We start from the raw sequence: 26,804 nt of genomic DNA, 5'->3' as shown, positions 1-26,804 counted from the left end.
ATGGAACCCCATGGAGGGGGTGTAGTCGCGAGATTCATTTCAAGAGAGCCCCTGCATAGGCAGATGTAGGATGTGGCGCTGTGTCTGAACCACTGAGCCTCTTGGGTTAGCCAATCAGAAGGTTGGCGGTTCGAATCCCCCAATGGAGTGAGCTCCCGTTGCTCGGTCCCAGCTCCTGCCAACCCAGCAGTTCGAAATCATGCCAGTGCAAGCAGATAAATAGGTACCACTTTGGCGGGAAGGTAAATGGCATTTCCATGTGCTCTGGTTTCTGGCATGGTGTCACATTGCACCAGAAGCTGTTTAGTCCTGCTGGTCACAAGACCTAGAAAAGCTGTCTATGGACAAACACCATCTCCCTCGGCCTGGAAGCGAGATGAGCGCCACAACCCCATAGTCGCCTTTGACTGGACTTAACCGTCCAGGGGTCCTTTACCTTTTACCTTCACTCCTCCCCAATCATAGAATTGTAGAGCTGGAAGGTACCCCAAGGATCTAGACACCACGCTCTAACCAACTGAGCTATCCAGCCTCATTACTGGAAGCCTCAGTCCCATCTCTATATGGTTTAGCTATAATCCATAACTGGGGCCTGTTTTAGGCATCTTTCCAAAAGTCAAACTCCATTCTAAAAGCTGAACAATACAAACTGAACAACTCACAAAAATGTTTTTTTAAAAAGAAGAACCTGCCCTAACCACCTAATAAGGCTGCAAACGTGTTGACTGGTATTGTGGTTGAAGAAAAGAGCTGCTCCGGAAAGAGATCTTTGGCCATCAACTCAGGCTATAGCAGCAAACCTCCAGTGCTCCTTCGACAGCCCTGCTCTCTGAGAGGCTTCTCTGCAGCCTTTGCTTGCCAATGGAGGGCGAAGATGGTTATACTGCTTTGAACTTCCAGTCTAGGAGGGCTGCATCAGGAACTGCCGCTGGGGCTCAGAAACAAGGTACTCCGTTCAGACCCCTTCGTATCTTCCAGTTTTTGTCTGATTCCACTGTAATATATTGCTTGACAGATGGATATGATTTTCCTTTTCCTTTAGATTTACCGTATTTTTTGCTCTATAAGGCTCACTTTTTCCCTCCTAGAAAGGAAGGGGAAATGTGTGTGCGTCTTATGGAGCGAATGCAGGCTGCACAGCTATCCCAGAAGCCAGAACAGCAAGAGGGATTGCTGCTTTCACTGCGCAGTGATCCCTCTTGATGTTCTGGCTTCTGAGATTCAGAATATTTTTTTCCTTGTTTTCCTCTTCCAAAAACTAGGTGCGTCTTGTGGTCTGGTGTGTCTTATAGAGCGAAAAATAAGGTATCCTATTTGTAGAAAATTCGTTTATACCCTTATAAGCAGGATTTTTGTTTGAATAACGAGACAGAAATACAGAAGGGTGCATGGCACGTAGGGCTGGGGAAGAATTTCAGTTTTGTTTGCATTTTCATGAGAAACTACCCAAATTGCACTATTCGAAACAAAACAAAACTGTCTTTCAAAATTCGCACTTGTGTTTGAATTTTGCAATGCAGTTCTTCAGCCACAAAATAGGCACAAATATTCATATACTGGTGTCTATAAAAGTGCAGACACTCATTTAAATAATATACAAAAATTCAGAGGAAATTGCTTGCAAAAATGTGTATACATGAAAACTGCATATAAAAATGTGGGAGAAATCTGAAGTAAATGCGGATGAATTTTCATTAAAAATAAATAAATGGTTGGAAGCAACCCACAAAGTTAAAGCTGACTTTTTAAATGATCAGTGCCACACAAGTGTGAAGGGTCTCTGAATAAGTAAAGGGAGAGGGAATTGTCATTTGAAGTTCACATAAAAATGAAATCAAGATCAGGCTGCATGTTTTTAAACATGATGCGAGCAGAAATGTTTCAATATTCAATTTATTCCTTGTAAAGAAACCTGGAGTTATTTCTGATCATCAACAAGTGCATATATGTACCCAGTAATACCTCTATGATTCTCAGCACAATTTCCGTCCATGTGGTATTTGTTATTTTGTATCCCCCCCCCAAATAGCAAAAAAATCAGAAACAGGACCAAGGATGTCATTTGTTCTTTTATAACAAGTTTGTTGTCTTGATTTCTTATTATTACGGTGAGTTTTGCCATTTCTGTATAGTCCATTAATTTCTGTAGCCAGTCTTCTCTCTTCTGAACTTCTTTTCATTTGAGGGCAAATAACATTCTGGCAGCTGTAGTTGCATACATAAATAAATTTCTATACTGTTTAGGTAGTTCTAATCCTATAATTCCCAAAAGAAAAGCTTCTGGGTTGTTTTTTTTACAAATCTGTTATCTTAAAGATTTTTAGAAAGGAATGGAAATGGTTCAGTGAATATTTACAAATAAATTGTAAACAGACATTATGACATGGGCAAGATTATTGTAAATCCCTGCAGTTGTTGTTGTTGTCGTTTTAAACATATATGAACATATATGAGATATATATGAGCATAAAAGAATAAGTGAAGATAATTCAGAGTATGCAGGAAATGATGAAAATAAATGTAAAGAACCGCAGAAAAAGAGGGAAGCAAGCCGAGGTTTAATACGTTAGAATTATTGTTGAACTATTGTGACGTATATAAATGAAAATTATAAATAATATTTTTTTTATAAGGATGCAGAATTGAGGACAATGCAAATAAAATTAGGTATGCTAGTCAACTTGGAAAATAAGAAGTTATAATATGCTTTTATTCAAATTCAAAGCATGCATGTAGCATGAAGTGTGCACATAGATGGGTCTTTGCTTGTTGCTTCTTCTGCAACATTTCACACTCCTTCCCCCAGCCTAGCGAAGAAAAAACACTTCTGTAGATGCTGCACCCAATGTCCTGGCCAAGGCACAGTTTAAAGGTGTGAGCCTGCTGCCTGACCACCTGCTCCACCCACATCCGTTTCCTATGCACCTACTGAGCCACGGAGGCGACTCATGGTGAAAACTACAGCGCCTGCCTGTCCTCTTCTCTGCTAACACCTGTTCCCCACTGGGCCTGCCCAACAAAGGATGGTAACTCATTTGTTTCACTGCAACCCAGGACATGTTTTCAAATGCAATGGCCAAAGGTTTTGCTACAGAACTTCTTTCCACCTCAGGTCCACTTCCTGATTAAAGAGAATGCCTTGTATTTTAGCATCTGGCGCTCCATTTCTTTTTGTCAGGTTAATGAGCAATATTGGTAGTCAACTAAATAATTGAACGGGCAGAGTAACTTCCATTTGGACCATGTCTGTCTTACCAGGCACATCTCATGCCTGTAGGAAGGGATTTGCACTGGATGCCCATTAAATATCAAGCCAGATTTTTAAGGTCTTCTTACTTATATATAAAGCCCTAAACAGCTCTGGACCAGATTTCCTAAAAGAACAACTTCCCTTTCGTTGGCAGGTAAGGGTATTAAAAGTACAAATGAAGCCCAATTAGTCTTGCCACAGCTTCCTGATTCTTAGCTTGTGGGAGGTAGGCTCCTTTCACCGATAGCTCTAGCGATATGGAGGGCACTCCGTGATGAAATACAAGTATATTCATCTCTATTGGCATTCTGCGGGCTTTTGAAGATGCCCTTCTTTACACAGATTTCTCAGCATAAATCTCATATTTTAAATACTGCCATGTTTTAAAGGAACGTGTTTTAAACACGTTGGAAGTTGCTGCCGCTTGATTGTTAAAAACATTCCCTGAGATTTTATGGAGAAGTGTGGGTAGTAAATTCTATTATGAATAATGATAACTGATAGGAACAAATGCAAACCAAAAAGAAATTCATGCAAGCAGCCGTCCTCACCCTGACCTCTTCCCCCACCCCCAGTGGTGAATCCATTTGACAGTAACTTCAGAACCTCACCACGTTGGAAGTTCCTGCCTATTTATTTATATACCGCTTGATTGTTAAAAACAAACAATCCCGCAAAGCGGTTTACAAAAGATAAACCGGTAAAAGCAAGCAATACTTGAAAACATACATAAGTCAAAATACTCAAGCAGATCAAAATTACCTCAACTATCTAAGCATTTGGGTAGGCTTGTCTCATCAAGAATGTTTTTAGCTGGCACTGAAAAGTGTATAGTGAAGGCATCTGCTTCATCTCAACAGGCAGGGAGTTCCAAAGTCTAAGTAAGTGCTGCCACACCAAATGGTTGAGTTATTACAGATGCAGAATGGATATTATGTAGCACTAGTGTACCATAGCATACCATAGCAGACCCGTTGAAATTAACAGATGTGATTAACATAGGTCCATTCATTTCAGTGAGTCTACTCTGAGTAAAAAGTATTTGGATACAGTCCATAATACATCACTAGTGATCTGTGGTTCTTCTTGGTGGGTCACAAGTTATTTGCAAGCCTATGGATTCAACTGCTGACCTTTATAGCAGGTTTTAGTTTTGTTTTTGCTTTTTAAGAAAAATATCCATGCCATGAATTAGGGGCTGAATTATATCAGATATGGGGAGCTGGTAGCAGGGAATGGATTGATATATTAGAAATGATCATCCTAGAGGAACCTTCTAGTATGCAGAAGTTTTCAGAAGGACAAATCATGGAAAGTGCAGATAGAAGGCAACTTATTAATGGTTTTCATAGGAAACTATGAATAGGACAAAGCGGATCACATCTTAAGAGATACATGATTTTATTGCACTATGAAGGGCACCTTTGCCCAGAAACAAAAACTCTAGGAGCATCCTCAGGCAACACCTTGAATCTGGGAAACCTCTAAAGCTCAGTGGCTGTGAATCTAGATGTCAATCACATCAGAAACTTACCAGGTATATTAAGGAAGAACTGAAGCACACAGGATCCATTATGCTGATGAACAAGGTGGTACTCTCCAGCGAGTCCTTCATAAGCATTCTTGATAGTAAGGCCACTCTCAGATCTATAGAATTGCTCTTCATATGTGTTGACACTGTGATTCAGGTGCCCCTTGTCTGTGCTCAAGATGTATTGCCAAGAAGAGGAGGAGTGGTTCTTCTTGTACAAAGCAAGACTCTTGGAATGGTTCAATATATTATTAGGAATGATCGTCCCAGATGCACCTTCTGGTATGGAAAGATTAGCTGAAGGGCACTGCCCAGGGTCTAGAAATTAAAAAAAGATGCATTTATTTAAAATAGGGCAAGAGTAGCTATCAAAATAGTAGGGAAGCATGATATGATAATACGATGCAAGAAATGTATTTTTGTTTTGTTGTAAACTACCCTGAGATCTGTACTCTTACCTTACCGTACATCAGTATACATGTGTGTGTATTCCTACTATCTTGTTACTTCTTTGTTTTTGTTTTCAACTCCCTTTCCTTCTTTCTCACTTTGTCTTTTAATAAATGAAATTCTTATAATAGAATATTTTTATATTTTTAAAAAACCTACCCTGAGATTTTATGGAGAAGTGTGGGTAGTAAATTCTATTATTAATAATGATAACTGATAGGAACAAATGCAAACCAAAAAGAAATTCATGCAAGCAGCCGTCCTCACCCTGACCTCTTCCCCCACCCCCAGTGGTGAATCCATTTGACAGTAACTTCAGAACCTCACCAGGTACGCTAAGGAAGACTCGATGGAAACAATTTTTTCTCAAAATATCTTTAAGTTGGTATTCTCCAGCAAGTTGTTTGTTGGTGTTATTGATAAAGAGGTCATTTCCCCGTAGATAGAAGTGTTCCTTGAATGAGCTACTGTAGGGATTCAGTTTTCCTCCAGTTATGACTAAAATGTCAACATCAGGATCAGATGAACTGCTCTTATGAATTAAAATTAAAATGTTGGGATAACTGGAAACATTAGCAAAGATCATCCCAGATGAACCTTCTGCTATGGAGACGTTAGCACAAGAGCAGTGTGTGGAACCTGGAAGAAAATGAGGGCAACTCATTAATAGAATTCTACCACTAGCCAGACAGATTAGATCTCACATCTTAAGAGAGGCAGGATATCATTACACCATACAAAAAATGGCACCTTTGCAATTGCACATTTGATAAAGGTCATATTACACTTGTTGAAGGCAGTTTGGAAGCTTACAGGATCCCATCATCTTTGGGGGGCAGACTGTTCTCATTGGCATGGCAGGTTCGGTTCACCCTCTGAGCCCCAGGTGCCGGCAAATGCCACATCGCTCCTGCTACTGGGTTGAATAAAACATTTTACAAACTTGTCTTAAGAGTCCTTACACTTTGAGGCATATACTTGCAACACTGAACTAGCAAATCTAGTTCCACACTTTTCCTGGTTTCTTTACTTTTCTACTGAATCGCATATTCCAAAATTTGTAATCTTCAAATTTCTTCCTCTGTTAATTTCTATTAGCTGCTATTCTGCAGGATTTACTCAAGAACTGCTTGGTTATTTACTTGTTTATAAAAGTAAAGGTAAAGGTACCCCTGACCATTAGGTCCAATTGTAGCCGACTCTGGGGTTGCGGCGCTCATCTCGCTTTATTGGCCGAGGGAGCCGGCATACAGCTTCCAGGTCATGTGGCCAGCATGACTAAGCTGCTTCTGGTGAACCAGAGCAGCACACAGAAACGCTGTTTACCTGCCCATTGGTGCGGTACCTATTTATCAACTTGAACTTGATATGCTTTCGAACTGCTAGGTTGGCAGGAGCAGGGACCGAGCAATGGGAGCTCACCCCATCGCAGGGATGTGAACCGCCGACCTTCTGATCGGCAAGGCCTAGACTCTATGGTTTAACCCACAGCGCCACCCACGTCCCTTACTTGTTTATACTGGTTCTTAAAATCTTCAATAAACATTTTGCAGTGCTCCTTATTTTCTTTATCATCCTTTTCTCTTACCCTGTTTGTTATGCCTGCCAATTCAGCATATTCAAGCATTTTAAACAGCCACTTTTCCTTAGTGGGCACCATACTCGCAGCGGCAGAGGAAGCCGATCGGGCACCTGGGGCTGCACACATGCCCTGCACCCAGGGGCAGGGCCAGCCGCCCGTGTGGGCAGGGCCAGACCCCCACGGGGTGGAGCAAGCCGGGGCAGGAGGCTCCGTGGGACCTCCAAGGAGTCTGCCTGCCTCCTCACATTCAGCCACCCTACAGCTGAGGGCAAGGCAGCGGGCGGACTGTTTGGGGCAGCGTGGAGCCTACGGGCGCCCAAGCCATCGCATCTCTCCTGGACGCACTGGAGGTCCCGCCGTGAGTGCCGCCAGGCATTTTGTCACCCCCCTAAGTGGTGACAGCCAGGGCAACCTGCCCCCACTGCACCCCCCCCCGTCCTCATTCTCCACCTTGTGTCAATAAGACTCTAGCCACAGTGGTGGCATATAATAATAAATTCTTTTGCTTTTTAGGGACTTCTGTTGTTACCATTCCCAAAAAGAATGCCTCAGCTTTTTTTGAGGAAGGTTTTCTTTTTTAATATATTTTTTAATTTATCGTGGCAACATCAACACGTTGGAAGTTCCTGCCTGTGTGTGTGTGTGTGTGTGTACACACACACACACACACATACACACAAAATGATTGTTAAAAACAAACAATCCCGCAAAGCGGTTTACAAAAGATTAAACCAGTAAAAGCAAGCAATACTTGAAAACATACAAAAGTCAAAGTACTCAAGCAGATCAAAATTACCTCAGCTTTCTAAGCATTTGGGTAGGCTTGTCTAATCAATAATGTTTTTAGCTGGTGCTGAAAAGTGTACAGTGAAGGCATCTGCTTCATCTCAACAGGCAGGGAGTTCCAAAGTCTAAGGAAGTGCTGCCACACCAAATGGTTGAGTTATTACAGATGCAGAATGGATATTATGTAGTACTAGTGCAGTGGTCGTTTAACCGGCCCACGAGGTGCCCCCAAACTGAGCCGCCCACTCGGCAAGTTCTCGCGCGCTGTGCTAAACCAGTGCAGGGGGACTCACTTCCATGGCACAGAAAATTGAGTCTGTGCATGTGCATATGCCAGAAATCGCATCTGCACAGACACAAATGCCAAAAATTGTGGGCATGCGCACTTATGTGCAGGCACAATCCGGCCCAGAAAGGGATCTCCACTGGAGTGAACCGGCCCAGGCAAGGTAAACCTTGCTGACCTTTTTTTAAGGGAGCTGGCACCACGCTTACACATTATCTCTAACAAGCCCCTAGAACAAAATAAAATGAAAGGGCAGAAGAAAATCTAATGAAGTCCTCAATTCCAGTGCGAGACACATTCAAGACTGAGCAGTTCTTCCAAGTCATCCTCATGATTTAAATCACCACATATCAAAAAGTTAAAGCGACCACCAGTTTGTTGTTCTTTAAATAAATTAATAAAGTCACAGACAATGAAGTTCCTGGCCAATTTGTGTTTAAGTATGAAACTGACATTTTCAAATATTGGGGGGGGGGGTGTAAAGCAGTGAACCTAAAAAGGCCCCGGAACCTAAAAAGGACCCAAAACTTGGGTCACAAAAGCTGCAGCCCTAACTGCACTTACCTGAGAGTAAGCCCTGCTGAATCAAATAGGACCTTACTTCTGAGTAGACAGTAGGACTGCAGCAAGAAACACAGTTGGGAATTAGGGCCTTCTGTTTTAACGCCTCAACCAGAGGAAAATGCAATATTGGAGATTAGGGAGAAAGGATGGAATATGAATAGATTGGGGGGAGGGGGCTGAGGAGAGACCAGAAACCACAGGTAGCAAGACAAGGCACCGCATGTTGAGATCTCTGAAAGCAGGGGTGGAAACTTGAATAAATTTTTTTGGGGGGGGATCGATCGCATATCCAGGTGGACAGACACCATTTGAATGGCAATGGCGATCAACTTTGGGAGTGCCGGCCCCTCAAATATTTTATTGGGGGCGGGGGCAAAGGGACCTCGGCTTCTAGGAGTTTGTTCTATGGCTTAAAGTAACAGCGTACCTTGATGACAGGAGTTCAGCAGTGGAGGGGTAAGGGGGGTGTTTTGCGGCGCGGGTGAGTCATCCTCGCCCTCTAACTCCCACAGGAGGGACGCTGACTACGAGGGGGGCAAGGCTTTAAAGAGCCCCCCCATGCCCACGCCACCGTCCCAACCGTCCAGTTCCCCACCTGACCCTGGGGCCCCTCACATCTCACTCGGCCGTCGCCAGTGCCTACGAACCCGAAACGTCCGCCAGCCTCGACGGGCAGGATAGCAGCAGCAGCAGCGGCAGGGCTCGGGAGAAGACTCCTCCTCGCCGTGCGCCCCCGTTGCCTTCGCCCGCGGCTCCTTCTCGCACCAGCACTGCCGCCATCGCCCGCTCCTTCCGACACACTCTTCACCACTGATACCACGAACTACCGTAACTTCCGACGAGGCCCGAGGAAAGGAAAAGGGAGGGCAGAAGTTGCCGGGAAAGGGGCGGGAGCGGGAGCCCGTGAAGCCGTGGACGCCGGGGAAGCCGGGGCAGCCCGCTGGGCTATGCGCAGAAGCGGTGCCTGCTCTGTTGGCGGCATATGTGCCAACTCCCTGGGGGACATGGGTCCCCAAGCACCCGCAAAACTCCCCATGAAGGAGCTGGGCACCCACAAATTTCGGTGCACGCTCCATGGCATCCACAATCCCCGGCACCTACGGTAGCCTAGGGAACAGCATCCCAAGTTGCGCTTAAAGAAGTTGCGCAATCGAAAACAGCAACTGATCTTAAATACAATAAACGAATTGCTCGTTTATTATATTTTAGAATAGAATAGAACCTACCCAAGTGACGCTGACATAACCCCCCCCCCACAAATGCGCTAACTATTACCCTCCCTCTCCACCCCACTTCTTCTTCCACAACCTTATTCAGGATATAACACTATTGTCTCACTTCAGATGTAAAAAAGAAAGGACTCTGCAAAATGAAAAGAGATAGAATGCATGTACTTTCTTAAACCAAGAAAATCTTTCATAAAATTATTTAATAAAGGAGTCCCTGGGAATGGATCATCAATGGCTACCACATGAAGTTCACATCCCAGCTAACTTTGCTGCGGTGGCATAAAGTGTGATGAGTGGAGAAAGGGGGGGTGTTAGAATTAGATTTGGATTAAAGAGGGGGAGGTAGGTTCCAGAAAGTAGCCTATATGTAGTCCTATAGGTGTTTACTTGAGGCGTTTTGGACCATCTGACTTAAGCACCTTTGTGGCGCTTGTGTTGGGTATAAATGTTTATAAGCAATGTTGTCAGTGTTGTTCACAACATTCTGGATTTGTTGGGGTGTTGGGGTAGAGATATGGGTATTGGCACGCTCTGGCGCCAACATTGTGCTGGTTGCCTGCTGAGTTGGCCATGCATGCCAAGTTAACAACAACAACAACAACAACAACAACAACAACAACAACAACAACAACAACGTTATTTATACCCTGCCCATCTGGCTGGGTTTCCCCAGCCACTCTGAGCAGCTCCCAACGGACTGACTCACCACCGCCACAGCTTAAGAGGCCCCATGAGGCACCGGGACACCGCTGCTGCTGCTGCACTGTGAGTTGGGAAGGCTGCTCCCTCCTCAGGCTGATTCCACCAGGCCCAGGGGGCAGGGCCCAGACTGACTCACCACCGCCACAGCTTAAGAGGCCTCATGAGGCACCGGGACACCATTGCTGCGGCTTCACCGTGGGGGTTGAGGAAGGCCGCTCCCTCCTGTAGGCACACTCCTCCAGGCCTAGGGGGCGGGGCCCACACTCGCCACCGCTACTGTCTTAAGGACACTGGTGTTGCCGCGGCAAATGTTTAAAATGTTTTTATATATTTTAAAATGTTTTATAGGGGTTTTTACTTTTTACTTTGTTGTACCACTGTGAACGGTGGTTTTTATTGATGTATTTTTATTTTGTTCCGTTTTATTTTGGTTTGGGGTTGGATATTGAGTGGGGTGGGGATTTGTTTTGTTGGTACAATTGTTTTGTTTTGATTTGTTTTCTATTTTGTAAATGGAGGTTGGTTTGAGGCTTGGGATTGCTACCGTAGTGGGGCGAGGGAGGTATGGCGGTGGGGGCAGATGTCATAGGCGAAGGGGATCGAGATACAGATATGCTTGTACCCCTTCCAATCTGTGCCCCATCCCGAGGGACGAGGGTAGGGTGAGCAAGGATTACTCACCTCCGTCACTGGTGTTGTGCAATGTCAGGTCTATAGGCAACAAAACCGCCACTCTGCGAGATTTCTTCACCTCGCAGGGGATTGACCTGGCTTGTGTGACGGAGACCTGGGTGTGTGAAGGGGAAACTGTTACCTTACGAGAGATGGCGCCCCCGGGTTTCTCCGTCCTCCACCAGTCGTGGACTGTGGGCCGGGGGGGAGGGGTGGCATTATTAATCCGAGAAGACTGTTCTTTCAGGGCTCTACCATTGCCATTGATCCCCGGCATTGAATGTGTTGGCCTAGTGTGGGGCTCCGAGGTGAGCTTGGCTGTCTGGCTGGTGTACCGGCCACCTAGCGCACCAGCAGCCACCCTGTCAGGCCTGTTGGACGCGGTGGCCGGCTGGGCCTTGGAGTTCCCCAACCTATTGGTACTGGGGGACTTCAACATCCATGCTGATGCCATTCCCTCCTCACAGGCACTGGACCTGGTGTCTTCCATGGCGACACTAGGGCTCTCCCAGTTTGTTTCGGGCCCCACACATCAAGCAGGCCACACGCTGGATTTGATCTTTGGCGCCGGTATAGATGTGATCATGTCTCCTTCGATGAAGGTGCCATGGTCTGATCACTACGCTCTGAAAGCCAGGATTGACTTTCCACCCCCACCCTGCTTAGGTGGCGAGCCGATTTGGGCTCGCCCGCAGAGGCTGATGGACCCTGATAGATTCCATCAGGCCTTGCGAGACCTTGCTCCCCCTGGCGCCTCATTGACTGAGCTTGTTGAGGGCTGGAATATCCAGCTCCTAGCAGCCATCGATGAGATCGCACCTAGGCGCCCTCTGCGACCCCGGAGAAACCGGGCTCCCTGGTTTACCGAGGAGCTTCGGAAAATGAAGCGGGACCTCAGACGGCTAGAGCGAGTATGGCGGGGTGCCCGTGACGGAGCCTCAAGAACATCTTATAGGGTTTTTATGAAAACCTACGAGATGGCAGTGAAGGCCGCTAAGAAGTCCTACTTAGAATCATATCATAGAATCATAGAGTTGGAAGAGACCACAAGGGCCATCGAGTCCAACCCCCTGCCAAGCAGGAAACACCATCAGAGCACTCCTGACATATGGTTGTCAAGCCTCTGCTTAAAGACCTCCAAAGTAGGAGACTCCACCACACTCCTTGGCAGCAAATTCCACTGTCGAACAGCTCTTACTGTCAGGAAGTTCTTCCTAATGTTTAGGTGGAATCTTCTTTCTTGTAGTTTGGATCCATTGCTCCGTGTCCGCTTCTCCGGAGCAGCAGAAAACAACCTTTCTCCCTCCGCTATGTGACATCCTTTTATATATTTGAACATGGCTATCATATCACCCCTTAACCTCCTCTTCTCCAGGCTAAACCTGCCCAGCTCCCTTAGCCGTTCCTCATAAGGCATCGTTTCCAGGCCTTTGACCATTTTGGTTGCCCTCCTCTGGACACGTTCCAGTTTGTCAGTGTCCTTCTTGAATTGTGATGCCCAGAACTGGACACAGTACTCCAGGTGTGGTCTGACCAGAGCAGAATACAGTGGCACTATTACTTCCCTTGATCTAGATGCTATACTCCTATTGATGCAGCCCAGAATTGCACTGGCTTTTTTAGCTGCCGCGTCACACTGTTGGCTCATGTCAAGTTTGTGGTCAACCAAGACTCCTAGATCCTTTTCACATGTACTGCTCTCAAGCCAGGTGTCACCCATCTTGTATTTGTGCCTCTCATTTTTTTTGCCCAAGTGCAATATTTTACATTTCTCCCTGTTAAAATTCATCTTGTTTGTTTTTGCCCAGTTCTCTAATCTGTCAAGGTCGTTTTGAAGTGTGATCCTGTCCTCTGGGGTGTTAGCCACCCCTCCCAGTTTGGTGTCATCTGCAAATTTGATCAGGGTGCCCTTGAGTCCATCATCCAAGTCGTTGATAAAGATGTTGAATAAGACCGGGCCCAAGACAGAACCCTGTGGCACCCCACTAGTCACTCTTCTCCAGGATGAAGAGGAACCATTGATGAGCACCCTTTGGGTTCGGTCAGTCAGCCAGTTACAAATCCACTGAGTGGTAGCATAGTCAAGACCGCATTTTACCAGCTTCTTTACAAGAATATCATGGGGCACCTTGTCAAATGCCTTGCTGAAATCAAGGTAGGCTACATCCACTGCGTTCCCTTCATCTACCAGGCTTGTAATTCTGTCAAAAAACGAGATCAGGTTAGTCTGACATGACCTATTTTTCAGAAATCCATGCTGACTATTGGTGATCACAGCATTCCTTTCTAGGTGCTCACAGACTGTTTGCTTAATGATCTGCTCCAGAATCTTCCCTGGTATTGATGTCAGACTGACTGGGCGGTAATTATTTGGGTCCTCTCTTTTCCCCTTTTTGAAAATAGGGACAACATTTGCCCTCCTCCAGTCTGCCGGGACTTCGCCTGTTCTCCAGGAATTCTCAAAGATGACTGCCAGTGGTTCTGAGATCACATCTGCCAGTTCTTTTAATACTCTTGGATGCAGTTCATCTGGCCCTGGAGACTTGAATACATCTAGAATAGCCAAGTATTCTTGTACTATCTCCTTAGTTATTCTGGGCTGTGTTTCCTTTGCTGAATCATTTGCTCCAAATTCTTCAGGTCGGGCATTGTTTTCTTTATCGGAGAAGACTGAGGCAAAGAAGGCATTGAGGAGTTCAGCCCTTTCTGTGTCCCCTGTTTGCATTTCACCATCTTCTCCTCTGAGTGACCCCACTGTTTCTTTGTTCTTCCTTTTGCTACGAACATACCCATAAAAGCCTTTTTTGTTGCTTTTAACCTCTCTAGCAAGCCTGAGTTCATTCTGTGCTTTAGCTTTTCTGACTTTGTGTCTACACGTGCTGGCTATTTGTTTGAATTCCTCTTTGGTGGTTTCCCCCCTTTTCCATTTTTTGTACACATCCTTTTTTAATCTTAATTCAGTTAAAAGTTCTTTAGATAGCCACCCTGGCTTCTTTAGGCACCTTCCATGTTTCCGTCTCATTGGTATTGCCTGACGTTGTGCTTTTACTATCTCCCTCTTAACAAACTCCCAGCCATCATGAACTCCCTTTCCTTTTAGTATTACTGTCCATGGGATCTCACCCAGCACTTCCCTAAGTTTTATGAAGTCGGCTTTCTTAAAGTCAAGAAATTGAGTCCTAGTATGCTTGGCTGCTCCTTTCCGCTGTATAGTAAACTTCAGAAGAGCATGATCACTCGCGCCTAATGATCCTTCCACATCTACCCCACTAACCAGGTCATCAACATTGGTTAGGACCAGATCTAAAATGGCTGTTCCTCTTGTTGCTTCTCCCACTTTCTGGACAATGAAGTTGTCTGCAAGGCCAGTGAGGAATCTGTTTGACCTTATGCTCTTGGCTGAGTTTGACGTCCAACAAATATCCGGGTAATTGAAGTCCCCGATTACTACTATCTCCCTTCCTTTTGCATGCTTGGCCATCTGTTCCAGGAAGGCATCATCTATGTCCTCCATTTGGCTTGGGGATCTATAGTAAACGCCCACAATGAGGTCTCTGTTATTCTTCTCTCCCTTAATTTTGACCCAAATGCTCTCACTTTGGCTTTGAGGATCTAAATCTTGGATCTCTTCACAGGTATACACATCCTTGACATATAACACCACTCCTCCTCCTTTCTTGTCTGGTCTGTTTCTCTGAAATAGATTGTATCCCCCCATTATTACATTCCAATCGTGGGACTTATCCCACCAGGTTTCAGTGATGCCTATTATGTCATATTTAGTTTGCTGTACTAAGAGCTCAAGCTCATCTTGTTTATTTCCCATGCTTTGCGCATTAGTGTACAGACATTGAAGTCCATTAATCATTCCCCCGTGTCTCTTATTTAAGGATTTTTTCCTCCCACCACTAGGTCCGCGTGCTGTTTGCTCCATTTGGTCTATGACATTTGGATGATCATCTTCATCTATTAATAGACTCCTACCTTCAGGAGCACTGTCTCCCTCCCCCACATTAGTCAGTTTAAAGCCCTCCTGATGAGGTTTCTGAGATTTTTGGCAAAAACATTTCTCCCAACCGTTGTGAGGTGCAGCCCATCACTTGCCAGAAGTCCATCTTCAAGAAACTGCAGTCCATGATCTAAGAATCCAAACCGTTCCTGTTTACACCATTTGCGAAGCCAGCTGTTCACTTCCACTATTTTCCCCTCTCTCCCTGGGCCACGTCGTTCAACTGGGAGGACAGATGAGATGACAATTTGTGCATTTAGTTGCTTCAATTTCCTGCCGAGAGCCTCGTAGTCTCTTTTGATCTTCTGGAGGCTATTGCTTGCAGTGTCATTGGTTCCCACATGAACCAAGAGGAGGGGGTATTTGTCAGTGGGTTTTATGATTCCTTGCAGCCGTTCAGTTACATCTTGGATCTTAGCCCCGGGGAGACAGCACACTTCCCGAGACATCTTGTCAGGCCCACAGATCACTGCTTCTGTTCCCCTCAGTAGGGAATCCCCTATCACCACTACACGCCTCCTCTTGGGTTTGGTCGGGGTTCTTCCGTGAGCTGTCCGTTCCAAGGTCGCCTGCACATTCCCTGAGGACTGACTTTGCTGCTCGTCTTCATATACCTGATCGACTGTAATGAGGGAGAGATCCTCAAATGGAGTCTGCTCTTCGTCTTCCATGCTAGGGGAGAGGACCTCAAAGCGATTGTGTATTTCTAAACAATCAGAGTGAACCCTGGGCCTCCTACTTCTTTGAGTCACGTTTCTCCATATATCTGGCTCCTGTGTTGGTGAACTAGACTCCTTCTCAGGGGAGTCCCCTGTCTCCTCCTTGGTGGAGACGGTGTGCTCTGTTGCTTCCAAGAAGAGCTCCAGCTCTCTAATTCTTTGGAGCATAGCTACACGTTCCTCCAGTTGCTGGACTTTGTCTTTTAAGAGGGCAATCAACATGCAATTGCTGCAGGTAAAGCTGCCTGCAACTTCTCGGCCTCCATTGCCTCCGCTAGCTCTTGCCCAGCGCAATTGTTTAGTATAATTAGGTCTTTAATGTCCCTTGAAGGACAGCCAAATTTAAATAACAATTCGACACACAGCTGCGAGGCATTTGCGAGCTTTTTTGCGGAGAAGGTCCTGTTGCTCCGCCATGACCTCCCTGCCAATTTGGATACAATAAAGGAACTGGAGGCCCCTTGACTGTCCTCGGGTCCAGTATTGGACCACTTTGACCGGATATCCCCAGCCGATGTGGACAGACGCCTCCAAGCTGGAAAGCCCACCACTTGTCCTCTTGACCCGTGCCCGTCCTGGCTGATTAGAGCATGTCCAGATGAGGTGCGGGCCCCCCTGGGTGATATCATCAATTTGTCCCTTGGCACTGGGATATTCCCAGGGGAACTGAAGGAGGCAGTGGTGCGTCCGCTCTTCGATACCTCCCTCTCTATGGAGGCGCAGATTACAGCTATAACAAAGGCGGCATTTTTTCATCTCCGCCAAGCTAAGCAGTTGGCTCCTTATCTCTCTCGCCCTGACCTAACCACTGTGATCCACGCGACGGTCACCTCCAGACTGGATTATTGTAACTCGCTCTACGTGGGGCTGCCCTTGAGACTGACCCAGAAACTCTAGCGGGTGCAGAATGCCGCGGCGAGACTCCTTATGGGGTCTTCGCTGCGAGATCATATCCATCCGGTACTATACCAGCTGCACTGGTTCCCGGTGGAGTACAGGATCAGGTTTAAGGTGCTGGTTTTAACCTTTAAAGCCCTATACAGCCTAGGACCCTCGTACCTACGGGACCGCCTCTCCTGGTATGTCCCACAGAGAAATTTATGGTCTGCAAATAAAAACACCCTAAAGATCCCAGGCCACAGAGAGGTTAGGTTGGCCTCAACTAGAGCCAGGGCTTTCTCGGCCGCGGCTCCAATCTGGTGGAACGCTCTGTCACAAGAGACTAGGGCCCTGCAGGACCTGACATCCTTCCGCAGGGCCTGCAAGACAGAGCTGTTCCACCAGGCCTTTTGTCAGGGCGCAGCCTGACCCCCTCCTCTGGCAATCTGCACAAAATTTTGCTTGATGGTTGCCATTAATTTGATTTTAATTTGATTTAATTTTATAATGAATGTTTTAGAATGTTGGACTATTTTGATTGTTGTTAGCCGCCCTGAGCCCGGCTTCGGCTGGGGAGGGTGGGATATAAATAAAATTTATTATTATTATTATTTTGAAGATGCCCCTCTTTACACAGATTTCTCAGCATAAATCTCATGTTTAGATTACTGCCATGTTTTAAAGGAATTTTTATGTCTTGATGCAATTGTTTTATTGTGCGTTTTAATGGCGATAATATCAAATGAAAGCTAAAAACATGTCAATTTACAAAATGAAAAAAGGAGGTGGTTTTATCAGGCAAATAGATTACAGTATTGGAATGAAATTTCCATAGCTATTGGCTGCAAGACGTCTGAAATTAGAGCATTTAGAGAATGTATATAAATATTCCCAAGCTCACCAGCTGTCAGATACATCTGTAAATAGCCCTGATTTTTTTCAACCACTTTGGATGGTACACTTCCTATGAATATATAGCCCAGTTGGTTAGAACATGGTGCATATACTGCCTAGGTTGCAGGTTTGATTCCTGTATGCTAGAACTGCATAGATTGGACTCGATGCTCCGCAGGGTCCCTCCAATGCTACAATTCTATGTTTCTTCTACACAAAAATCAATGTCACACATCCACTTTTTCCTCTAAATAAAAATAGCAAAGTATTTCAACCTGCTTCCTATTAGTGGATGAATGTTTTCTGAAGATTTTTAAAATTCAAACTAATACAAAACATCAGAAATAAAAGATGGTTTATTTCCTTCGCTCTCTTTCTCTGCCCTCCTTTTGACAAAGCATGTTGCTGACAGCTGACACACACACAACAGACACCAGAAAGCTCCAATATATATTCAATCAGGCCATATAGCAAGAGGAGCACAAAATGACAGCGAGCTGAGCATAGTCAAGGGGTTACGAACAATGATGAGATTTTCAGGGTGCAAAGTTTATCAGTACATTGGTATCAGAGACTGCTCATTTCTTTTTCTTTCTTTCTTTCTTTTGTATTTTTGTTAAGATTTACCGTAATACAATTTAATTTTAAAAAAGAGAAATAATACATAACAGAAAAGAAACATTAAATCATTATACAATATCCAAAAAAGAAAAGAAAAAAAAATAAAAGAAACCCACCACCCTGTTTAACTTCCCTCCACCGCTACTCGTCTTCTCTAGAATCAATTTTACCTTTATCGTTGCATTCTGATTGTTATTTTCTCTACATACATACATACATATGTCATTGATAATTTATTGTTTTGATGCATTTACATTCTTAATTGAAGCATATTAGCATGTCTTTTTTTCTAAAGGGAATTCATTAATGCATGAAACATTATTAAAAAAAAACGAAATATTACTATCTAAAATATATAACCTTTTGCTAGATTTGGACATGATTGACAAGGAAGTGAAAAAGACAATGATTAAATGGGTGCAAAATTCGGCCACACAATATATTTAGAGCAATGGGAGAAACTTTGGCAGGAAGATATAAGGGTTACCGCCTGTAGTACAATAAAAGAAAATTTCGTCAAAATGTTCTACAGCTGGTATTTAACCCCAGTCCAATTAGCAAAAACCGATCAACTGAAATCCAACCTCTGCTGGAAATGCAACAAGGAAGCTGGTACAACAATGCCTGTGTGGTGGAGTTGCACCCCGAGTAAGTACATCTGGGGAGAAATACATGAGGAGTTGAAAAAAAATGATTAAAATCCCATTAACGAAAAAACCAGAGGCTTACCTACTGGGCCTTTTAGGAAAATAAATACCGAAATTGAAAAAAAGAATTTTCTTCTATGCGACCACTGCAGCTAGGATCGTAATAGCATCTAAATGGAAAGCTAAAGAACTACCTACCGAGGAAGAATGGATTCTCAAATTAAATGAATATTTTAAATTGGCTAAATTAACAGCACCTATACGATAGCAGTCAAATAAAAAACTAAAAAACGAATGGCAATGCTTTGATGATTATATGACAAAATATTGTTCCAACAGAGACTGCTCATTTCTTGCATGTGGAATGGGAGATCAGCTTTTCTCCTTATCGTGCCAGCTCCATCAAAGCTCACTCTTATTTTTGTCTTTTGTGAACTTCATTACAAGCCCTTCTAAATTACACAAGTTTAGCCTCGCAGATCTCCACATTCCTACACCACTTCCACACACCCTTTAAACTCCTCCTGACAATTCAATGTTTTAGTGTACATTTCTCTGAATGTGCACATTTTTTGTTTGCAATTTTGCCTAGCACACTGTTTGTTTCGAGCCGTCCCCTAATACGGTGCATTTTGGTAGGTTGGCAGTTTACTAAACATATACCATTTGCCTGTTGCCTCCTGAATGGATCTTTTTTGTCAAAAAACAAATCACCCAGCCTTCTCCCTGTGATGCTTGTTAGCCTGCAATGAGTTACAGGAAATTCTAATCTAGGCACTGCTGACTCACATCATTCAAGTTTTCCCACTCCTCACAGATGCTTCCGGGCTTCCCTGTTGGTACCGGATCACCCTGTGGGCAGGTGGCTTTGTGATCATCATCCTGGGTGTGGCTGTGACAGTCTTGGGTGAGTATTATTTATTATTTCATTTATGAATTGCTGTCCATGTGGCATCCTGAAGTGGTTTACCATACAATAAAAGCATATACAGAATGATGGTCTAAATAAAAACAGTTAGCACATCTTCCATTAGCTCCAGCCCATTTGGTCTGGCCCCCTCTCCAGAACCCTCCTTCTCCCCCCACCCCAGTGGTTTCAGTTGGCTGGGTTGGTGTGTATGGAGCACCCTTTACAAGTCTGGTGCATGGCCTTGTTCTGTGTACTCCCATGAGCTTTCTTCAGGGCCATACACCTTCCACAAAATCAGGTGTTGAAAGTTCTTCGCATTGTGGAGTCTAGAATTTGTTCTACTTCATACTCCCCCTCTCCTTCTACCATGACGGGAGGCGGAGGTGCTTGTCTAGGTGCCTGGTAAGGGTGTGCGGGCACAACAGGCAACAAAACTGATCTGCGGAAGATGGGGTGAATCTTCATGGATACAGGCAATCGAAGCCAGAAAGTCACAGGGCTGATCTGATCTACAACTTTAAATGGGCCCACCCTCTGTGGCTCCAATTTCTTGCACCTGCCTTTCTGTGGCAAATCACGTGTCAAGAGCCATACCTGATCTCCCACCTTAATCTCGGTGCCAGGTATTCTGTGTGCATCAGCCAATCTCTTACAGGCTTCCTTAGCGCAATCCAAAATTCTCTTTTAGCAAACTCTGTATTCCTGTCAGTTCTTCTATGAAGTCTTCTGCTGCCGGCACTCACAGGGAGTCGGTCGGGGATGGGAAGGTGCGAGGATGGTATCCATAACTGGCAAAGAAGGGGGCCTGCTGTGAGGAAGCATGAAGAGTGCAATTGTATGCAAACTCAGCCAAGGAGAGATTGGATACCCAATCGTCTTCCTGGTAGTTCACATATTCTGATTATCTGTCAATTGGGAGTAGATTGACAGCTGAGGAGAAGTAATGTCAGTTGGGAAAGTCAGGGAGGGAGGGAGGTGTGAGGCAAACAACTCCCAAAGCTGAGGTGAAAAACGGGTATCTGAGGCCTGAATAATAAGCTGTTCTTCCCCCTTATGTTAATAATAGTTTGCTGGTGAATATCAGAAGAAGGGAGCTGGTGGCTGTGTTAGACCAAGTTGCTGCCCCAGATAAAGATGGTAACAGGAATAAAATGGCAGAAGTGTGTCACCATTGTCTTATCATAGTGTGTCACCATCTTCTTCTCTCATTCCTTGGCCTCTATATTTTGATTTTGTGCCTTAACGTTATGCCTACTCATTTAACTGGCTTTCTTTGTTTTGCGGGGACAGCTTTTCAGTTGGAAGCTGACAAGGGAAAAATTCTACTGAGCAATGGTGGATGCAATGCCTCAACAGACAAGTTTCGGGCTTCCCTAAGACACAACTTCTGCAATCAAAATCAGTATAATTCCTCAGGTAGAACTGATATATTGTACTGCTGTCTCTTTCAAGCATAGTAATTGTATTAAGATCTTGCTTTCAGTTCACATCTATGTTGTTTTGAGGCATAAAACCTTCTGTAAAGAAATTACCGTATTTTTCGCTCTATAAGACGCACCAGACCACAAGACGCACCTAGTTTTTGGAGAAGGAAAACAAGAAAAAAATATTCTGAATCTCAGAAGCCAGAACACCAAGAGGGATTGAAGCGCAGTTAAAGCAGCAATCCCTCTTGCTGTTCTGGCTTCTGGGATAGCTGCGCAGCCTGCATTCGCTCCATAAGACGCACACACATTTCCCCTTACTTTTTAGGAGGGAAAAAGTGAGTCTTATGGAGCAAAAAATACGGTAATTTCATTCATTGAAATTCATTCATTTCATAGACTCATAAAATTGTAGAGCTGGAGGGAACCCCAACGGTCTCCTTGCAATGCAGGAATCGCAGCTAAAGCATCCCTGACAAGATGGCCGTCCAGCCTCTGCTTAAAAACCTCCAGGGAAGGAGAGTCCACAACCTCCCATGAGAGACCGTTCCACTGTCAAACAGCTTCTAATGACAGAACGTTTTTCCTGATAATTAGTCAGAGTCTCTTTCCTTGTAACTTGAATCCATTGTTTCAGGTCCAACCCTACTGAGCAGGAAAAAAACAGGCTTGCTCCATCTCCCGTGTGGCAGCACACATTCCAGCTTGTCAAAATCCTTCTCAAATTGTGGCACCTAGAACTGGACATGGTACTCCAGGTGGTGTTCTCATAGTTTGGTGGCAGAGCACCGATCTTGGATGCAGAAAGTCCCAGATTCCATACCTGGTGTCTCAAACTGCTGATGGTCAGTGTAGACAAAATTGAGCTAGATGAACCCCATGATCTCCCTAAGAATAAGGCCACTCCCTATGGTCCTGAATCATCAAGCATTGTTGGCTTCATTCTAGAGCTAACTTCACACTCAACTCTGGCCATTGCCTTTCTCACTAAGAGCCAGGTGAGGGAGGGGGACCCACCCATCTGCCCTCTGGCGCAAATCCACTTCCTTGGTTATACCAAGAACAGTATTTCAGGCTATTAACTCACCTGGCTAGTTCAACAACGGACTAATCCAGGCACCTCCAACTTTGATGAGTTTCAGAGAGTCCCCTGCAAACCATCAGTTTGCTGGACAGCTTCACTCAGCCTAGAGACGCTGGATCTTGACCGTTGCAGAGCACATACGTTTTTCACAATCAAAATGGAGGCCCAGTCATAATCGTTAAGTGTCTTTCCTTCCACAGATAATTCCCCTTGCAAAGTGTGCCCTATGCAATGGCAGCTCCACAGGGACAAGTGCTACTGGCCATCAGACTATATGAAAACCTGGAATGAGAGCCAACATGACTGTTCAACAAGGGATTCTCAACTGCTTGTCATCCAAGACAAGGAGGAGATGGTAAGGGGACAATTGCATATGCATTCCACAAATGATAATGCATTCCACAAATTCCATTAAGTTTAAATTTCCTGTCCAATCAGAACACTTTGTTTCCCTCACCTCATTTCCTTTTAAGGCACTTTAAGTATATACTGTGCTGCCTCTCTGTGGTTGGTCTAAACTTACAAACGTATATGAGCACGTGTAATAACTACCATCATTAACAAAGAGTGCCACGTGATTGGCCAACAGTTTAAACAAAGGAGCTTTCCTCGTTGTTTGCTAGAATTTTATTTCAGGATTCAATTTCACCTCACTCCAGTACCTCACATAGTCCAACCACATTCCGAGGATGCTCAATATTTGCATTAATATTGGATGCCCCCATCTCCGCTACAGCCATGAGCAGAGGATCCTGCCACCATCTGTACGGCTCTCTGGTGGCGCCAGCGGCAAACCGCTATGTACAATGCATGCGCGGTGTCGCACTCATGTGCTGTGCGTAGCGATGCCACACATGCGCTGTACATAGTGGTTTGCCACCGGCGCCACTGGAGCACCGAGCGGACGGTGGTGGGATCCCTCTGCCGCCAGCAGGAGCCGCTTATGGCGAGCTGGGGGGCCCCCTCCCAGTCTCCCTCCCTCCCTGGCTCACTGTAAGCGGCTCCCGCTTTGCCGCTATACAATGAGACAGGGAGGGAGGGAGATGGACAGGAGCCATGGCCAGTTCATCAGTGTCTAGAGAAGGCCTTGGGGAGCTTGACTAGTGAGAACCAAAGCAGAATTTGCAAGCAAATCCCTGTAACTGTACCCCAAGTCCTCTTTTTATTTAGGAAGACTCTTTAGGAAGGTGAGGTTGGTGCTAGAGCAGTGGCAGAGGAGGAGCTGGTGTTCCCCTCGTTCCCCCCCCCCCATTCCACATGGCCTTTCAGCGGCTTTCCCCCATGGATGCTTTAAAGCGTGTTTGGAGGCTTTTTCAACGGTGTTCCCACTATATGCAATTTCACTTCAATGCACAGTTCCTTGCAACGTAACCCTTGTGTAAATGGGGAGGCCTGCATTATAAATGCTTAATGCTGCTTTGATTACTGTTCTTGGTGAATGTTTCTTTATAATTAATATCAACTTCCACATTTTACTACTTTATTTTATTTTAGTGTAAACTATATTCTGAAGTTATCAACTTGAATATATATATATATATATATATATATATATATATATATATATTCACATTCTCATACAGGATTTCATAAAAAGCATTACAAAAGAATCAAATTACTGGATTGGACTCTCACGATTACAACTGGAGAAGAAATGGATGTGGATTACAGGCTCCCAGCTTGATCAGAGTCTGTGAGTTGTTATTGTTTTCAATCTAAGCAAAAATTCACACACTTTTAGAGCTAAGATTATCTTGGTGTGCAACTGAGGCATTGGTTTTTGCACTGGTTCCAATTAAGTTGCCAGCATTTTCATGTAAAGAGAGGGGTCGCTAGGAACTGATATTAGACATGTTGCCAAATTCCACATTTAATTTGCACTGTATATTTAAGCAAGTGTTTCTCTTGCCTCTTTATAAGCTAAAGTTTTAGTAGGCTAAGGGAAAAGATTGCAAAAGATTTTTTCCCCTGCTTCTTCTATTGGCTGCTGAGAAGATTTCCTCATGTGACTCCTGAGAAATCGGGAAAGGTCTGGGGTGGCAAGTTTCCATTCCATGAAGACTTGGGCGTAGTTCTATTTTCATTTTTATTCACTGGCTGTCTCACTCCCCACTCATGGTCTCAATTGAAGTGCCCCCCTTGCTCCACAGCACTGGTTCCTTGGGGGAAGGAAAAATCCTTAGGGGCATGAATGGAGCATTTCCCCTTACAGTGGTACCTCGGGTTACAAACACTTCAGGTTACAGACTCAGCAAACCCAGAAGTAGTACCTCGGGTTAAGAGCTTTACCTCAGGATGGGAACAGAAATTGCGTGCCAGCAGCAGTGGGAGACTCCATTAGCTAAAGTGGTACCTCAGGTTAAGAACGGTTTCAGGTTAAGAACGGACTTCCGGAACCAATTAAGTTCTTAACCTGAGGTAAGATAAAGGTAAAGGGACCCCTGACCATTTGGTCCAGTTGTTACTGACTCTAGGGTTGCGGCACTCATCTCGCTTTATTGGCCGAGGGAGCCGACGTTTTTCCGCAGACAGCTTCCAGGTCGTGGCCAGCATGACTAAGCCATTTCTGGCGAACCAGAGCAGCACACGGAAAGGCCATTTACCTTCCCACCGGAGTGGTAGCTCTTTATCTACTTGCACTTTGACGTGCTTTCGAACTGCTAGGTTGGCAGGAGCACGGACCGAGCAATGGGAGCTGACCCTGTTGCAGGGATTCGAACCGCAGACCTTCTGATCGGCAAGTCCTAGGCTCTGTGGTTTAACCCACAGTGCCACCGATGGTACCAGTGTATTTATAAGTGCTGTATGGAACCACAGTGGCAGGGAGCGGAGGAGTAACTCTTCCTACTTCGCTCACAATCTCAATCACTGCCTCCCCAGCATTGATAATACAAGGAATTCCGGAGGCTGTTGTGGAGAGTCTTGCACAGAGCAGCTGGTGAAGTTTTTGAAAAGTGAAAGAATGGTAGAAAATCCTCATGCTCCTTGTCCTAACCAGTGACAACACCCTTCTCCATTGAATTCTTTTTAAAAAACCTAACCCTGTTTCTATTTTCAGAGCTTTCTTTCTCTCTTAACACACACAAATGGTTAAAAGAAAGTATGCCCCGGTCCCTGGTGGAGCATCCCTCACTGCTGCAATCCTCCTTCCCAGGCCCCAAACTAAATTGGTCTTGGTGCAGGAAAAGGGGGAGATGGTGCTGCTCCCACTATCAAGCTCAGCATGACTTTCTTCACTCTCTCCACTTTGATGCTACTCATCCGTGTTTGGAGGATTCAAATACATACAACCATTTTGGGAACACTCATGCTTTCTGTTAAGAACATGAAAAAATAGTTGTAACAGACTTCAGTCCAGATGTACCTTTTTCTTCCACAGATTTCCAGAACCAAACTACACTGAAGGAAACTCTTGTGCCGCCATAAAATATAAAGTCACCTCTGAACGCTGCAGTACTGTATTTAGATGGATTTGCCAGAAAGACCCTCTCCTACTCTGATATTTTAGTTTGATAAATGCCATAATTATGTGGGTTTTTGTTATTTGCTAGGAACACACAATAAAAATGTCATTGAGTCACTGAGCAGATTATGTAAAGGTATTATTCTGTTGTCATCAAAATACCTCTTTGTGAATTCCAGAGGCAGCACACCTAAAATGGAATTCTAAGTCAATTTATTTTGGTTACTAAAAGATTAGTTTTAAGTCACAATTGAGGATCAGCTGTAGAATTTGACAGTGCAAAATAATAATAAACAGGGAGGGTGCCACTGCTGAGAAAGCCCTCTGGCTGGTTCCCTGTAGCTTTGCTTCTCGCAGGGAGGGAACCGCCAGAAGGCCCTCAGAGCTGAATCTCAGTGTCTGGGCTGAATGATGGGGGTGGAGACATCTCAAGGAATGGGTGCAGCTGTGTCAGGCTTCAGGGAATTGGCTTTCCCCCCCCCCCCCAGCAGTAGATAAACAGAACAAAGAGAAAGGAGTCTCTTAGCAGTTAGAAACTTTAATGATCACAGCGAGAGAACAAAGAATCCATTCCTAGGAATGAAGGTGCTCCCAATTAAGGGTCCCTCCCACTTCCTCCCTAGTCACCCACGTCACTACCATGTCTTGCATCCTGTTTTTGGAACCACTGTGCTTTCTGTGCTGCCACCTTATCTGCTCTTCTTGACCTTGGACTGAGCGAATGAATGCTTTCAAGTGACAGTGAATCTGATAGCTCTCTTTCTCCCAGTGCTTCTTCTCCTAGCTGTTCCCCATCCAGTATTTCCCAGCTTCTGCCTTCTGAACTATGTCCCTCTGCAAACCACTGTTCCAAATCTATACTGTCCACCTGCTTCTGGGAAGATTCAGGAGCAGGGGAAGGGGGGATGCCACCATTCCCCCTCAGCACAGTCCCTGGCAAGCTGGTGCACTAGATTTAACTGGGCAAATGCACTTTTGGCCACACCAGAGATCTGGGCATCTAGGCACAAGGCTGAGTCCAGGAAGTTGGAAATCTATATGCAGATGACACCCAGATCTATCTTTCTGTTCCATCTGAATGAGGAGAAGCAGCTGAGATGTT

The 26,804-nt window shown here is 44.9% G+C and overlaps 2 protein-coding genes across 2 annotated transcripts in view; one reads left to right on the top strand and one right to left on the bottom strand.

Annotated features, from left to right (window-relative positions):
• Positions 1–9,690, bottom strand: part of LOC309524643 (uncharacterized protein) — a 189,885-nt gene extending 180,195 nt beyond the window's left edge. Inside the window, exons 1-3 of the mRNA XM_082209442.1 lie at positions 9,097–9,690; positions 5,559–5,870; positions 4,785–5,099 (exon numbers count right to left, since the gene is read on the bottom strand). Coding sequence (XP_082065568.1) covers positions 4,785–5,099; positions 5,559–5,870; positions 9,097–9,229 — 760 coding nt within the window. The 5' untranslated portion in view covers positions 9,230–9,690. The remainder of the gene's footprint in view (positions 1–4,784; positions 5,100–5,558; positions 5,871–9,096) is intronic.
• Positions 42–25,831, top strand: LOC309525225 (killer cell lectin-like receptor subfamily F member 1). Its single transcript, XM_082210751.1, has 6 exons — positions 42–946; positions 19,639–19,728; positions 21,022–21,147; positions 22,440–22,594; positions 23,823–23,932; positions 25,619–25,831. Exons 1-6 carry the CDS (start codon positions 862–864, stop codon positions 25,737–25,739), a joined length of 687 nt encoding a protein of 228 aa, XP_082066877.1. The 5' UTR covers positions 42–861; the 3' UTR covers positions 25,740–25,831.
• The last annotated feature ends 973 nt before the right edge of the window (positions 25,832–26,804 follow it).

Source organism: Podarcis vaucheri, assembly GCF_965113315.1.
Source record: "Podarcis vaucheri genome assembly, chromosome: 2".
NCBI classification, from domain to species: domain Eukaryota; kingdom Metazoa; phylum Chordata; class Lepidosauria; order Squamata; family Lacertidae; genus Podarcis; species Podarcis vaucheri.
This window is presented reverse-complemented; position numbering and strand designations above follow the sequence as displayed.

Excerpts from the sequence above, each read along its gene's own strand:
- LOC309525225 (XM_082210751.1), top strand. The coding sequence starts at position 862 with ATGGAGGGCGAAGATGGTTATACTGCTTTGAACTTCCAGTCTAGGAGG. Across the intron at positions 947-19,638 it reads CGCTGGGGCTCAGAAACAAG|ATGCTTCCGGGCTTCCCTGT; the intron begins GTACTCCGTTCA and ends CACTCCTCACAG. Across the intron at positions 21,148-22,439 it reads AAATCAGTATAATTCCTCAG|ATAATTCCCCTTGCAAAGTG; the intron begins GTAGAACTGATA and ends TTCCTTCCACAG.